This window comes from Pocillopora damicornis, chromosome 4, assembly GCF_964200805.1.
Source record: "Pocillopora damicornis chromosome 4, jaPocDami1.2, whole genome shotgun sequence".
Taxonomy (NCBI): domain Eukaryota; kingdom Metazoa; phylum Cnidaria; class Anthozoa; order Scleractinia; family Pocilloporidae; genus Pocillopora; species Pocillopora damicornis.
The window spans coordinates 29,122,283-29,137,501 of NC_142673.1; the positions used below are offsets into that span (position 1 = coordinate 29,122,283).

Here is a 15,219-nt window from a genome sequence, read left to right on the forward strand (position 1 = left end):
CGTTCCGCATTTCGTAATAACAATGGATCTAATCATATTGGTGAAGATTTCCTCATCTAGGATCATCTGCGTAGCCGGCGGACTTCGAGCGCCCAATGAAGATAATCAAGGTGCGCAGATGAGAAGCAATGATATTCTTCCCCATTCCTCTAGCGGCTAAGCGTCTCATTTTCACGGTCCATCGCTTAAAACTGTCACTAAACCCTTTCCATCACAATATTTCATTGGTAATTCTCCTAACTGTCAACCAGACAATTCTTATAATGTTAGTTTGGAGAACTTGTTATTGGATCAACTAATAATCTGTTAATTCACATTTATTCTCGTAACTTTCCAGCTTGATATTGTCCTGATTTGTAAGGAGATATTGTCTTGGTCACTTAAGGAATCGAAGGGTTAACAACTATTGGCTAGATTCACGATATATTTCTCCTAGCTACTACATTATCTGACATTATAACATAGCGCGTAAATTTGTTCAATAAAATTCAATTGCGTGAGCGTGCTTCATATTCCTATTGTGCACGCTCATGACGTCCGCAGACAAATCCCTCCAGAAAAAAAATTTTCTCCGCCATTTTTTACTCTAGGATTTTACTATTAAAAACTGGTTAAGACTTCGGCGGGAATTTAAGCTACACATGGAAAGTTGTGAGCCAGCTGATGAGGAAGAAATGTTTTCCTGAAACAAAATTATCAACGCGCTGAAGCGTAGCAGAGGGAATATTAACCCCTTTACAACATTTAAACCATCGGGTTGAAAATGTTATAAAACAATTGGTTCATACGTCAGCTGTACGTTCATCGAGATATGAAGCACGCGGGAAGTTTGAAGAGCACGAAAGATGCGTAAGAGTTGCTTGAGGCGTAGCCGAGGGCAACTCTAGCTTCTTTCGTGCTCTTCAAACTTCCCGCGTGCTTCACATCTCGATGAACGCACGCTGACGTATGAACCAATTATTAATTGAAAACTGGCTCAGTGAACCTTTAAGATTTAAGCATTTCACAACGCAACTTATTTAAAAGATACCTATTCTGATAAATTCACATAAATTTCATTCTTTATTTGTAACATTTCCTTTTACTGAACTAAATCTTGTTCACTCTCTTTATAACTATGATTAAAACATGTTTATAGATACATCAAAAGCGTTTTTTTCGCATTTTCACATCCGCATGTCCCAACAAACTGGACTTGGTTGTAAGAATTCGTGAAAATACGAGCACCGCTTTTCAGAAAGCGCTCCTCCTCTAAAATTGTTGAAACTACAAAACACTTCCAAGGAAAAGCTCGGCAGAGTATCAATGACTCGTGAAAGGGAGGCACTATGCTGTGATTCGTTTACATTTATACTTCCGTTCATCTTTTTTTTTTCGCCACGTTCTTTATCGTCGAAAGATTCCCATTATTCCATAATTCGTGCATAAACTATAAATACATAAATAAGCGAACAAAAATTAGAGTGAGGCAATTTTCAATTGACTGTCGAAAGTCATCCGGGCAATGCTCTTCCTTGACTTCGCTTTGTGATTGGTCGAGAAAACTCGTACTACCCTCTCAACCAATCACACACAAAACTAAACCTTGGTCGTTTGCGTTTTCCCGCACTTCCGGCAGTTGGCCTCTTTTTACCCTGAGGTCTCAATGACTCCTCGTACTATTTTCCTTGATTCTGACTAGCTGCTGTAATTTCTTCGGTTTCGTTCAAGCGACACTCAATTAAAAAGCGGTCCACCACCACACCATAGCTTTAATGAAACGATCATTAATTCAATAACACTGTAAACGAGACAAAATTATACATATAACGCTTTATCAAAAACCGATAGCTCGCCACAGGTCTTTCTCTTTGCATCCGGTTCGTAAAATAGATTACTTCGCCGACAAAATGAACATTCAGTCAGCAATATAATTTATAACTCTTCTAAAATGTGTACATCCAGCTGCGCAGCAAGATTCATAGCTATGCAGAATGACTCTAAACTTAGGGTCTCTCTTTGAGAGAACCGACCTAAACGCTTATCCTCAGTGCAGTGTCTGCATATTTTACCTAACTAGTGACTTTACCCTAATCCAGAGCGGAGTATATCAGTTGCTCTTGATACCAATTTCAGAGAGTACTTAGAATTATTTATATATTACGTTGAATCGACGACAAAAGCTGAGCCAGGTTGATCAAAAGCTGTCTAGCACTATTCCAGGGTTTATTGCATATGTTACCGCCGGTATAATTGTCCCGGGGACAATTATACCTGAATTAAACCCAGTTGTGCTTTGAACAACTGTGCCCAGAGGAAACTCTATCTGTTACGTTGGGACACTTGAACTACTTGGCACTCCTTCAGTCCTTTTTGATGTGCCCTGATCAACCACTATTTCAGGTACCTCTTCCACAGCACCTGGACTTTGTGGACTGTCTTTTCCTTCTGGTCCATCAAGCGAAGGCCAACTAGAGGTCTGCTCCAATTTTTGAAGCCTCTCATTTAAAGCTTTCAGCGCCTTTTGTCTAAAAAAAAAAAAAAAAAAAAACCAGGAAGCATTTGAAGTACAGTCTTTGACATCTGTCAGTTTCTTTGTTTTGATTAAAAAAGTGTTCACAACAACTTCATACAAGATTTTGCAGATGAATGTTCTGAAAGTTAGAGATTGAAATGGAGTAATGTTCAAGAGGGCTAAAAGAAATCTGCTGGAAAATACAGAACCAATATGGTATCGTGTCTACAGTTGTAGAGCAAGCTTGATATTTCCATCACAAGGTCCTTTACATGAAGCCCTTGGCTCCTGCCTCTACCAAATATTTCAAAGAGACTCTTCAAGCACTTAATTGCAAAAATCCAGTCTCCCAAGTGACACTTAAAGTTATATCAGTAAAAAGTCAGTTTCATCTACTCAATACCTATCAGCAGGTGGATAAAGAGTATACCTACAGCACATAGGAAAGTTCTGTCTGAATTTGAATTTACTCTTACTTCTAATATAGTTAAAAGTTTGAGAATTGAATAAGTTTTCAGATAATTACTTCACCAGTTATCAAAATGTTTCCTGTTTTCTTCCCAATTTTAATCAACCTCACTCTACAAGTACCTTGTCCTCAACATGATTCATGTATTGACTACTAGGTCTCAACCAGCACTATCTTCTGTCAAAGAAAAACACTCTACCTTCTCCTTTCAGCATCTGCTGGATCCATTCCTGGTAAACTGATTGTTATGGCTGATGGTGCCCCCACATCGTATGTTCTGATAGGTTTGTGGCACACTTTCAGACCAATCAGTGTGTTAAATACAATTGTTGCTATTGTCCTCACTGGTGGCCTGTGTTAAGAATAAAAAGCATAACTATTACTCAAATTTATTTCCTAACACCTTTAGAGAAAATACCTGCTATTGAACCAGAAAACCAGAAAACAGGAATGTGTCTACAATGTTTATCATGATCGGGCCAATCACAATCTGGACATGAGATCAAACCAAAAAGCCAGTTAAAAAGTTACTGCTTTCAGTTAAGTTTTCCTGTGGCCTGTTGTTGTTGTTTTTTTTTTGAGGTCACATCACTATTCCAGAAATATTTCAAGTTTTCGAGGTTTTCTGAGGTTCACATTAAAATACATTTGTTGCTAGTGTAGAACAAGAAAATGAGATAATGGTTGGACGATCCATCACTAAGCAACAGGGAACTAATAATAAGCTGGCCATAACCCTTGAACCTCTAGAATCCATACAATCCTCGTGTGTATATGTAATTTTCATCACATCTTGGCTGGATCATCTGTAAATATTGTAGGGTGAAGTTAACACTGGTCACTTCTGTGAGTTAAAAGTCAGATTTATTAAATATAAATACTTATAACAGCTCACTTACTGTGCAGCCTCTGGGAAAAAGCTTGCAAAGGAGAAACTTTCACTCAGGTCACCTTTAACACCTTTGCCACGTGGCTGATAAAATCTCAAATAAACCCAGCCAATTATTGTTCCTGATAGAACCATGATCAAAAGAATGACAGGAAGAAAGCCAAGTATGCACAGGAAACTGTATACAATTACAACTAAAGATGGCACATGCTGAAAAAAGATTGATAAATCATAAAAAGTAAAAATTTTCCTATTATCACTTGTAACATACTATTTGACCCTTTAACTCCCAGATCAAATGTTTCATTCTCCTTACTATCAACCATACAATTCTTATAATGCTAGTTCTGAGAATTAAGTATTGGATCAAGTAATTATCCCCAAATTGATATTTTTCTTAATTCTCATTGCTTATCTGGTTGATATTGTATTGATAATGTGAGGAGTAATTCTGTATTGGTCACTCATGGGAGTTAAAGGGTTAAGGTAACTTTGCAAAATAACCTCTTCTTTTCCCTTCTGCTGTGTTCTATTTAATAAGACCAATTCTCAATAAATTGTCAAAAGAAATGGTTTAGTTAAACACCAATATGTATGCAAACTGTATTTAGCTATGCCACTACCAACAAATGTTACAAAAATTTTCAAAAAGGGTGCTGCACCACATGTAACAACAATTTCATTGACATTTGAATAAAATGTCATTATCCATCAAAATACATAAAAAAAAATAAAGTGTTATAAACAGGGTGAACTCTGAAACCCACTTGAAACTTTTCTCCCAACCTGTGTAAATGTGCCCTTAAAAACTTACCTTAACACGAAGGCCAATTGAGGACAAGCCTAACTCCTGTTCAGGTTTGATCTGTTTAAATGCAACCACCATCCCAGATAAAATACCAGTCATGCCACTGAACTGTAAAAACCTTGGAGTGAAATAAAGATGTTAAACTTAAAATTGACAGTCTCTGACTCCCACTCTCACAATAAAAACCACCTGATCTTTGCCATAATTTCCTGGCACCAGATAACTCTTACAGTCCTATGGGGCCAAAGCACATCTTGGTTCCTGTAGCAAAGAGCAACTTGAAGTAATGCAATCCCCCCCCCCACCCCCCACAAGATGGAAAATTAGTAAGCCTGAGTATTATTTTTATCAAATAAAATCTACCCTGACAGTTCACTGATGACCATTTATACTTTTGAGCAAAGAGTACTATTGTAAAAAATAATGCAGTTCTACTTTAAGACAAAAAAAGATTCCTCAACTAGACCTGGTACCTTTAGTACTTGATTGAAAGTCCTGTGCTTGAAACACTAAGCTCTTGTGTTTCATAACATTGAAAAAAGATACATTCGTGTTTGAAAGTTACCCCTCTTAAAATCCAATGATAAGAGAAGAAAATGAGAACTTAAAGGAGAACAACCCAGGAAGGCAGGACTTAAAACCAACTTCTTGTTGTTAAGAAAATCCAACAAAAGACAAGCATGAAAGTTAAGGAGGTAAGTGTAAGAAAAGCAATTTACACACAATTAGGTCTGAGGTTTTACCCTGTTTTTCTGTCTTATACAAAGGAACTCAATAAGTGCCGGTGATATACATGACTTACCACATATGTGTGTCAAATGTTGCAACATATGCTATCACACAAACAGCTGATGTAATAAGTGATGTTCCTATATCCAAGATCAAAAAAAATTTCTACAAAAAGGGAGAGAAAGAAATCAAACTTTTAGTCCAACACTAGAAATTAAGACTCTTGTTTCCAACACATGCAGCAGTGACATGACTTCTATTATCAATATTTGTATAGAAAATCACAAAGAATGCCACACTTACCAAGAATTCAAGTGCTCCCCAAAGAGGTTCTAGCAGCTGGCCACACAACACAAGAACTGCAATGTCTATTAACATCTAAAAGACAGCAAATGTATCTCTGGTTGATCATTTTTAGTTTTTAGTACACCTACAGTAAGGAATCCTTTGACATATTTTCTGAGCACTAAATAAAACGGTCACCTAGTACATGAGGTCTGAATCCTACTGAAGCATTTGCCATAAATAATGTTGTAGAGAAAGGGCAATTCAAGTCATATCCATACAAAATTGATTCAAACTACATACATCAGTATATTTTTGCTTGAAATAATCAGAACATTTGGTATACACTCACATTCCAAATTCTATATTCTATAAATCCTCCAGTTATTAAGGTCCATATTCTGAAATGTGGTGGAATAATGCTGCAAAGATATATCATGTCATCAAAATACAAACAAAATTAAAACATTTCCTGGCAACAGTTAAAACAGTTATGACCTTGTTATACAAATAATAAACACATTTTTTCTGACAATCACAGTGGCTTAACCCCACAGACAAGTTTCTGGTTTGAGAATCAGATGACTATGTAACAACATAAATATATAAATAAATATATTTTAGTAAAAATCATGAAAAATCGAGATGATATTACTAACACCACTTTCTTTTGATATTAGAAAATATTAATAGTAATTAGTGTCAAGTGTAATGACATATTTTTAGCTTGAATCTTAAATTAAAACCAGCTCTACCCAGGGCATGCATGAAAAGTGTAGGATAAGTATTAAGCTTAAGTACAATTTTTTAAAAAGGCCTAAGATGCAATTTAAGTTTCAATATGTCTGTGGCTATCATTTTAACTCTAAAAGTGCAAGATAAAAGCACTATTTACTTAAATTGCTTAGAATCGAAATTAGAAGAAAATAGAAATATAATTAATCAAAAATTCCATTTAAGAAATCCATTCACAAGATTCGAACTATACACAAAAACATACATTAAATTTTAAAACATAGCAACTTACAATCCAGGGGTAACAGCAAGCACAGAATAAACATTAGGTAAAAAACTCAAGCAATACAGCAGACAAACAGTCGCACAGGAAAACTTTACAACCACAGAGGCATCCCCCAACGCCTTGTTTATTTGTGCCTAAAATTGGACATTCAGGGTGAGTACAAATGAAGGTGAATTGTTGGAAATTCATGAAAATTATCGTCATCCTGTTACCTTCACACGATCGAGATCAAAAGCAGCCATATTTGTTTGGATGTTCTCGCCACGCATGCGCATAAATCACGGATGACGAGTCACAAAATGACGTGTCTCGGTCCAGTCCTTCTGGAGAGATTCGCTGTCAGTCACGATATAAGACGTGATGATAAATTGAAAAGCAAAAAAAATATAGGTATATATTTATAGCGAAAGAGCTATAGTCCATTACGGCCTTATTCAACTTCCCAGGGAAAGACTAGCATAAGAGAGACTTTCTTCATTCATGCAAAGGCGAAAACTCGAGGTCTGCATGAGGCATGAGGCACTATAGTAACATTTCACTCAGTTGCAAACTTCGTCATGTTCGTCAAAGTATTTCAAGCATTCTACAAATATAACTGACTGAAATTTTTCCCAGCTGTTCATTTCAAATTTATTTTGAGCGACATATCGCAAGTACGTGCTCTAATTTACATAACTAATAATTAATCCTCACCTGGGCGGATAAGTTTAAAATGGTTAATTGGCAATGACATTTCACGTTGGTGTTCCATCGTGCACACAAGTTCTTTCACCATTGGAGAAAAAAACATTCTTGATCTAGCGGACTGTTAAATGAAGCTTACACACAAAAGAGAAACCCTATCACCAAACGCACTGTTTCGCTGCAAATTTAATTAAACACAACATCAGGCGCAATTTCGTGATCAGTAACAAAACATCTATCGGTGTTTTTACTCAAGCTATTGAAACTTAATCTAATCAATTACTGGAATACAACGCGTGCTGTGCTGTGACTGATTAAAAAACCAAGAGGATTAACCCTAAGATTTAGGTACAGAAATTGTCGAAAGCGCCGTGTTAAACTGGTAAGGCAGAATATTCAGTACTATAGTTTTTTTAAAGACCGTTATATCAGGAGCGCGATTAGCGAAATAGAGATTCTCATACATCTCTAAGAATTGAACATTGTTACGATTGCCCAACCGAAAGATCTTTTCAAGCCACAAACTGCAAAAAAAAAAGTTTGGAAGTTTAAGTAGTGATGCATGCTTAGCATGCTGAGTAATTGACGGTTAAGATTATTTTGGCTTTGATTTTATGGCACTCAGTCGCAAAGGACTCTTGAAAATTTTCTTTGTTATTAACGCAATTTATTAGCAACCGAATTTGTGATAAATTTGAGTTTTTTAGGGTCTTTAGTTTTATTACCAGTGATATACGTGACTATGGATGGCTTCACAGTAAATTCGAATGATAGCTCATCCAATTGACAACCAATAAAATCTACTTCAAACAATCTTACCGACACTTCGTTCATAAGTGTGGTGAGTTTACTCAACAAGGAGTGGTAAATAAACAGTTTGTTAATCCCTGCAGCTATTTTAGGAACTTTGGCACCAGATAATAAGTATCATTACTTCCCTCATTCGCTAATATCCACTTAAAAGAACCGCAATATGTAATTTTTGGCTTCATTCATTGACGATAAATTAACAAAGAAGCGCCGATCACATTTTTGCGAAGATACGAAGCACTTAATTGTTTAAAAATTTAATTTGTTTCCGAAAAGTTTACTTTACTCATTCTGCTATTAATCAAAACTCATTAAAGTTAAGTTGAGTTGCAGCTCGAGACGAATGTAAACTGCAATAAGATGTTAAAAAACTTAATCCTATCTTTCGGGTCAAATATTGAAATCAGTAGAGTTTATACCACGTTTTTGTCTTTAACACAGCATCAAATTGCACAATTATACGAAGGAGTTTGATTGAAATGGTTCGAGAGATTACTTCAATATTTGCCAAGAAAACGGACAGCAAACCCAGTGTAATGTTGAGAGCTGACCAGCAATGGCTAGAGTTCCCTCTTATGAAAATTAATTATAAACTCCTGATGACTTCATGCCGCCGCGAAAACCTTAGCAGGGGTCGATTCAGGCCAAGTTCGTATTTTCACCGGTAGGCGAATCAAATTACGAAAAGAGGTCATTCGGTAAAACGATGATTGCAAAATTCTAAAAGATACACGAAAAGTCAACAAATATAATCTTTTGTTGCACAAGATACAACAAGCTATTTACACAAAGGGACGTTTGAGCAATCGTAAATTAAACCGCAAGTGCATGAATAAAATTAAGTTCAATTTTATGACAAGGAGACCCTGAAATCTAGAGTTCATTGTCACAGTCCTGTGAGGCAAAAAAGGAATTGAGAACAAAATGCACGCGAGAAAACACATGGCAGGTAGATCGGAAATTTCACAAACTTTAAAATTCAAAGGGATGAGAAACTGTCAAGAATCTAAGAAGCTTAGTTCTTCCGTGGATAGGTTTAAAAAGGAATACGAAAAGAAACTTCGGGAATTGTCGGTGCAGCAATCAGTTCTCCTCGAATCTCAAAGGAGACGAGAATCCCGAAGACGCTCTCTCCCCTCAACGGCTGACCCAAAGAGCGAAGATGAAATGAGAAGCGTCGCCGAAAAGATCTTGCAACGGAGTTCTCTCTCCGATTCCGCCTTGGATCAGTACGCTAAGGGGCTAAGATCTGGATTAAAGGGCGAAAACAAATCTCCATTATCGACGTCTCCTCTTCTAAAATTGCCCAGTATAACAATCCAGAAAGATGCAGGAACAGGGAAGATAGAGTTAGAGGATGTCACATCGATAAAGACGCCAAAAAACAAGCTCAAGTACTCGAAACAAGCGCAAGCAAGGCTGGATATACAAGATTTAACGACCAAGCTATCGAACGGTTATTCCGCATCGATTATTGCATCTCCACCAATGACGAGACCAGCGCGAAGGGGGAGTTTACAAGTCACGAATTTGTTTTCTTCGGCTGTGGAAGAAGCTGTCTCAAATCGAAGGGTGTTGATGCGGAGAGGAAGCTGCCCTGACTTGAGCTTAAACCTGTGGGCTAAGGACAAGAAATTTATCGGGGGGAACTGTAGCGGGACATTCGAAAACCAAAACTTTACCAGACAGGTGGAGGAGATGAAGAGGTGTCGATGTTTGAGGTTTCCCACTTCCATTAGAGAGGATGATGAAGAAAAAAATGAATCGGGTTTTACAGAAAAATGACCATCTTAGTAGCGAGTACGGCAACTGGGAAAGTTGTAACGATTTTGGAGGAAATCGTGTTTAAAGTTCAGAAACTAACTCTCACTGTGGATTAAAATGTAACAGCTTATTCGCGGATGTACCTGATTCCAACAAAAGAATAATAAGGCAAAGGTGATCCATTCTTCTGCGACAAAGTACAATGTTACTCAAAAGTATGTACTGCACATTTCTCAATTTGTATTATGACTTACTCTTTTCCAAAGGCATGCACTTATCAGTCATCGATGTAATAAAGGGATTTCTGAAGAACTGTCTCTCGCTCGACTGTAGACTGTAGATTGTAACGGTTTCGCAAATTTTCAAACTTTTTTTGTAGTCCTTTTAACTGTGAATCATGCATTTTATGTTGGCAATAAACAAAAAAAAATCCCTACAGGCTCTGAAATTATTCCCGGAATAATGATGCTGGAAGCTAAAGAAGTGATTAAAAAGTATGTTTTTACGCTTTAAAATCAAAATGTTTGTTTGACAAAGTCGATTGAATGGTATACCTATTTAGATCACTGCCGAGATTGTATGAAGATTATGAGAACATAAGACATACAACAAAATAACTCAGTGGAACAAACAGCTTTTTCTTTCAATCAAATTTATAATTTATTCAATACCCTTGACACTATTGCCAATCGGTGAAGGCATTCTCAATTAGTGACGATTATCTGCTAACCCTGAGCAGCCTACGAGCAGCCCTTCATCCTACGCTTCGGCACGAACTGTGGAAAATGTTTCTGCGACACCAAATAACTCACTTCAACACATGGGTCTTCATAAATTAGGTTTTAACAACAAAAACTTTCTCTCTCGCTACCAAAATTCGAAAACGTCCTGAGTCGTGTCAACACGATGTAAATTAATTTAAAACTTTCTCTCTCGCTACCAAAATTCGAAAACGTCCTGAGTCGTGTCAACACGATGTAAATTAATTTGCATAAGGTAATTGCCATATTAACTTGTCACGAACTTGTCACGAACTTGTCACGAACTTGTCATGCAAAATAAACGAAAACATTTCGGGTAGAACGCTTTTCCGCCCGTCGGAAGGTACGAGGCCTTAAGCAACGCGAGAGATCTGAAAGGGGTCTGGTACTGATTTATTGTTGCTATCAGACTCGCAATTGAGCAACTTTGGACATTACAAGCAAGAACACTCCGCAACAAGTCATCATGCTACATGTACCCCGCGTTGCTTTACAAGCCGGTTGGCATTTTGCCAGCAATAAAAATTAGGAGCTTTATACAGTTGCAATATGCTACATGGCACGAGTAACAGGAAATGTAACCAAGCAGCCTTAACATACAGTGAGTTTATGCTCAAAACCTGATCAAAAATATCAATTAATTTCCCCCGAAGATCTCTTCAAAAGAAAACAAACGCATGAATACCACACCTATCCCTAAAAATCTGCACAAAATTCTCAAAATTGTCGTTATCAAACAATATGAACTAAACTGGGCAAAAATGTCTCTCACAACCAACAAAGACAGCACTCGTAAAATTATTTCAAACAAAAAGACTCGTGCTTAGGAAAAGGACCGCTTTTAATAATAATAATAACTTATAAATGAGTCAATCAAAAATTGAACTAGACTACCACCAACGTTAGTGGAGCAAGGTAGAAAATGCTAGATAATTAGTTACATGTTCTACCGTAAGTGCCTTATTGTCTAAAAATTTCCATGTTATCAAAGAAGTTTCAAGAATTAAACACAAACGAGACTGTTTACTGATAGTGAAGTCGACTAAGATGAAAATGAGTCCATTGAAGATCGGTATTTGTTTTTCTTTGCAAAAATTGGCGTCATGACCACCTCACCCGCAAAGAATTTACGTTGGCGGTGGTTTTCTTTCGTATCTGACACCTAAAATACGGTAACTAATGGCTTTGTTTAGTGGCGTGTCGTCGACCATTACGTTTTTTGCATAAAGCGATAATATTTCAGTTTTTAAAATTTCTTTATACAGACGATGGAAGGATATTTGTCACAAGAAATGCAAATAACTAAATTGAATGATAAAAACCTACACGAAAAGATGTATATGTCCAACATTGACGCCAAGACACGAACAAACAAACAGCACTTTCCCGTTCATCTTTCCAATTATCCGAATGGCCAGCTAAGTAGCCGGGGTTTTTCTCACCAATCAATGAACGTTTCATGTTAACATTTGAACTGAATAACTATTTTTTTCTAACCAATTGATAAATTATAAACCAATTCCTAGAGACGAATTCGTACAATGGGCTCAGAAATTCGTCTTGCTTTCAAACCTACGGCCCATAATCATATCATTTTTTTTTAATTGGCAACATGAAGATATTATCTACCGAGTCAATATCTAGCGTCTGCGTTTTTATCGAGTGCGCCAGCCTGTCTGATTTGTTTTTGTTATATGAATATGCATTTAAGATCATTCAGTTATCATGTTTTAAATTTCTTCAACTTTGTTGAACAAAAAACCAGAGTCACTGTAGTCCCACGGAAGAAGTTTTGATGTCCAGAATTATTCTCACAAATCTTTGGGTAAAGAGGAACAGCGAGGTCTGAGCATTTTAACTGGTTTGGAAACTACACAGCTGCCAAATTTTATTTTACATTCAGAACAATCCAGGCCCTGTTTTACATTTGAAAAAAACAGGAAAGAACTTAATCTTCTTCATTAAGACATCATCGCTTACAAAAATTTCTTTTCTAACTCATTTCTGCAAATTTCCTTAATTCAATAGGGCTTTAATTTAAGGTGTGAAGTCAATGTATTCCTCAGTGACTTGTTCTCTCAGTTATCTCTTCCGCATACTATTTACACATTATCTTCCTTGTTAAATGCGTGGCAATAATTGTCTGGTTAAAAAATATGCGCCCACTTGCGCTTAAAAAATGGTTTTAAAATAAAGAAGCTGTTTACATATGCTCATACAGCTGTTTGCATAATTTTTGAAAGTTTTAAACTGAAACTGGAAAACTTCCTCTGTAAAGTTTTATTTATAATTTAGTCTCTTCGCAAAATTCATTGACCAGTATAGTTTCATTGCCTTTGTTTGGAGGGAATTCGTTATGACTTGTTCCTCCCACACTATTTTGTTTTCTGGAAAACAAGGCTTGAAAGCTTTGACGGTATGGCCGCATTCTCCAGGCGTACAACAACGGGTTTAGGGCAGAGTTACTGTACAGAATCGGGATGGACAATCGGTAACCTGCGATGCTCCATTTTTGATGAACACACTCTTTGCAGTAACGCCGGATGGTGGTGAATACCCAAAACGGAACGAGAGAAACGAAGAAGACAAGAATTATCAGACAGGCAGTCGTCATCAGTTGTTTCTGCATCTCAGCCGATCGCCTGGATATTTTCTCTTTTTGGTAGAGTCTTCCATGTCGATGTAGCACCATATAATAAGCTGCCGAGTATGTGAAAATAATCGTGACAAGTGGTAGGACAAAAATAAGGTAAAGAAACACAACATCGTACAAATCTCGCTCCACTACCAGCTCCAGACAGCTTGTAACAATGGCTAATAACCAACACAGCACACAACAGAGGATGGTTTTTGGGATGGTCACGGAGCTACGATAAACGTACGGGAAGGCAACAGCTATGAACCGTTCAACCGCAAAAATGATCATGATACAAACACTCGCGCGCACGGTTATCTGCGAAACGATCTTGGCCTGAAGCATGACATCTTGCATTGCCATTCCTTCCAGAATATGTGCTATTCCAACGTCTACGGCGGTTACACATCCCGTTAGAAAGTCTGCTATGCTCAGAGAGACCACAAGAACTGCGGTGGCGTTGCGAAATTTCTTCAGCGGATCTTTATAGATCATGAACAGGAGGATGCCATTGGAGATCGATATCAACAACGCGAAAAAGAGCAGTATGCCTCCGTTGATAATGAAGACATGAGATTTGAAGTCTTCATTGCCTTGATTAAGGCTGGCGGTCATCTTTACGAAAGAAGCAGAAGAAAAGATTGGGGACCTTTCTGTTTAGCGACAAGCGACAACTGGCGTTAATGTATACTAAGTGCTTGTGGTTTTCACGAGCCGTTTCGTTCGTTCAAATGATAATCATTAAGTTCCTATTACCATAGTACACCTGCCTACTTTAACAAAGGACAAGTGATTGTTATTTTTGTTTCCTCGTATTCGCCCGGCTGAAACCTGATTGGGAATCAGCCTCTTTGGTAGAGGATCAATGAATTTTAAATTATTCTGAATCACCGACTCCTTTTTAAAGGAACGCTTTCTTGAAAACCCTGGTTCACCTTGACGCACTTCAGTTAGCGCTGTTAATAATGCTCATTTTAAATTATTGACTTGAGCATTATAAAATTTCCCCTATAATATTTATGTCTTTTAGGTTAAGTCCTTAATATGGGCACACATAAATAAGTGCTTTGTGATTAGCTCTGACAAGCCATATAGTTTTCCCCGCGCCCCATGAAGAACTCGACCGGATTGGAGATCAATATCAGATCATTGCAAAACAAGTTGGTGAAAGGAGTTTGTTTCCCTTGATACAAATTTATTTTCAAATTGTCTGTTTTCTGATTTCTAATGTAAAGAAAATGAGATGCTAAAAGATATTTCGGACTCTCATTCCCGTAGTAGAAGAAGAAGAGAAATCTGGCTTGAATAAATCAAAGGTTAAATTCCCTTTAGGTGCAAAAAGGACAGCTTTAATAAAATTTTCAAAGCAGAGAAACACTGGTTTAACTTGCACATACCAATCTAATCGAAAGCTTGAATGACCACATTTAGTTTTCAGGCCAGGCGCAATTCCAAGAACTGATGATCGTTTCTGGCTCTTCTTTTATCTACAGTTATTTCGTGGATAGAAGAAATGATTTGCTTTACCACATAGATCACGAAAAGTATTGGAAGTTAGCCGTTGAGAACAATATAGTGATAAACTTAGTACACACTAAAATAACTTTATCGTTTCAACGCTATTTCAAACACGATCTTAGCCAGGAGCAATGAACTGAGACATATTTGCATCCATATTTAAAATGATAACAGTAAATCATTGAGGAATTCGTCAGCATGATTTGCAATTTGTACTCTCTTCTTCTCCTATTGCACAACAATTTTACTGAAATATTCACCGAATAAAGACACAGAGAAAAAGTGCTTCTCTTGTTTCTGGTTTTTTCTCCTCAACTCTCTTCAATTCTACTGGCACGTTAACATTTTCCGA

General features: G+C 37.1%; 3 protein-coding genes across 3 annotated transcripts; 1 reads left to right on the forward strand and 2 right to left on the reverse strand.

Annotated features, from left to right (window-relative positions):
* Positions 1 to 1,043: 1,043 nt before the first annotated feature.
* On the reverse strand, positions 1,044 to 7,301 carry LOC113670711 (transmembrane protein 115). Its single transcript, XM_027186888.2, has 9 exons — positions 6,908 to 7,301; positions 6,702 to 6,829; positions 6,027 to 6,096; positions 5,693 to 5,767; positions 5,463 to 5,554; positions 4,667 to 4,778; positions 3,863 to 4,062; positions 3,163 to 3,315; positions 1,044 to 2,507 (listed from the first exon to the last, which is right to left on the reverse strand). Exons 1-9 carry the CDS (start codon positions 6,968 to 6,970, stop codon positions 2,309 to 2,311), a joined length of 1,092 nt encoding a protein of 363 aa, XP_027042689.2. The 5' UTR covers positions 6,971 to 7,301; the 3' UTR covers positions 1,044 to 2,308.
* Positions 7,302 to 8,633: 1,332 nt separating this feature from the next.
* LOC113670713 (uncharacterized) lies at positions 8,634 to 10,387 on the forward strand. Its single transcript, XM_027186889.2, has one exon. The coding sequence runs from the start codon at positions 9,114 to 9,116 to the stop codon at positions 9,972 to 9,974; it is 861 nt and encodes a 286-aa protein (XP_027042690.2). The 5' UTR covers positions 8,634 to 9,113; the 3' UTR covers positions 9,975 to 10,387.
* Positions 10,388 to 12,576: 2,189 nt separating this feature from the next.
* LOC113670714 (adenosine receptor A1) lies at positions 12,577 to 15,144 on the reverse strand. The gene has a single exon (XM_027186890.2). The coding sequence runs from the start codon at positions 13,962 to 13,964 to the stop codon at positions 12,999 to 13,001; it is 966 nt and encodes a 321-aa protein (XP_027042691.2). The 5' UTR covers positions 13,965 to 15,144; the 3' UTR covers positions 12,577 to 12,998.
* Positions 15,145 to 15,219: the final 75 nt, after the last annotated feature.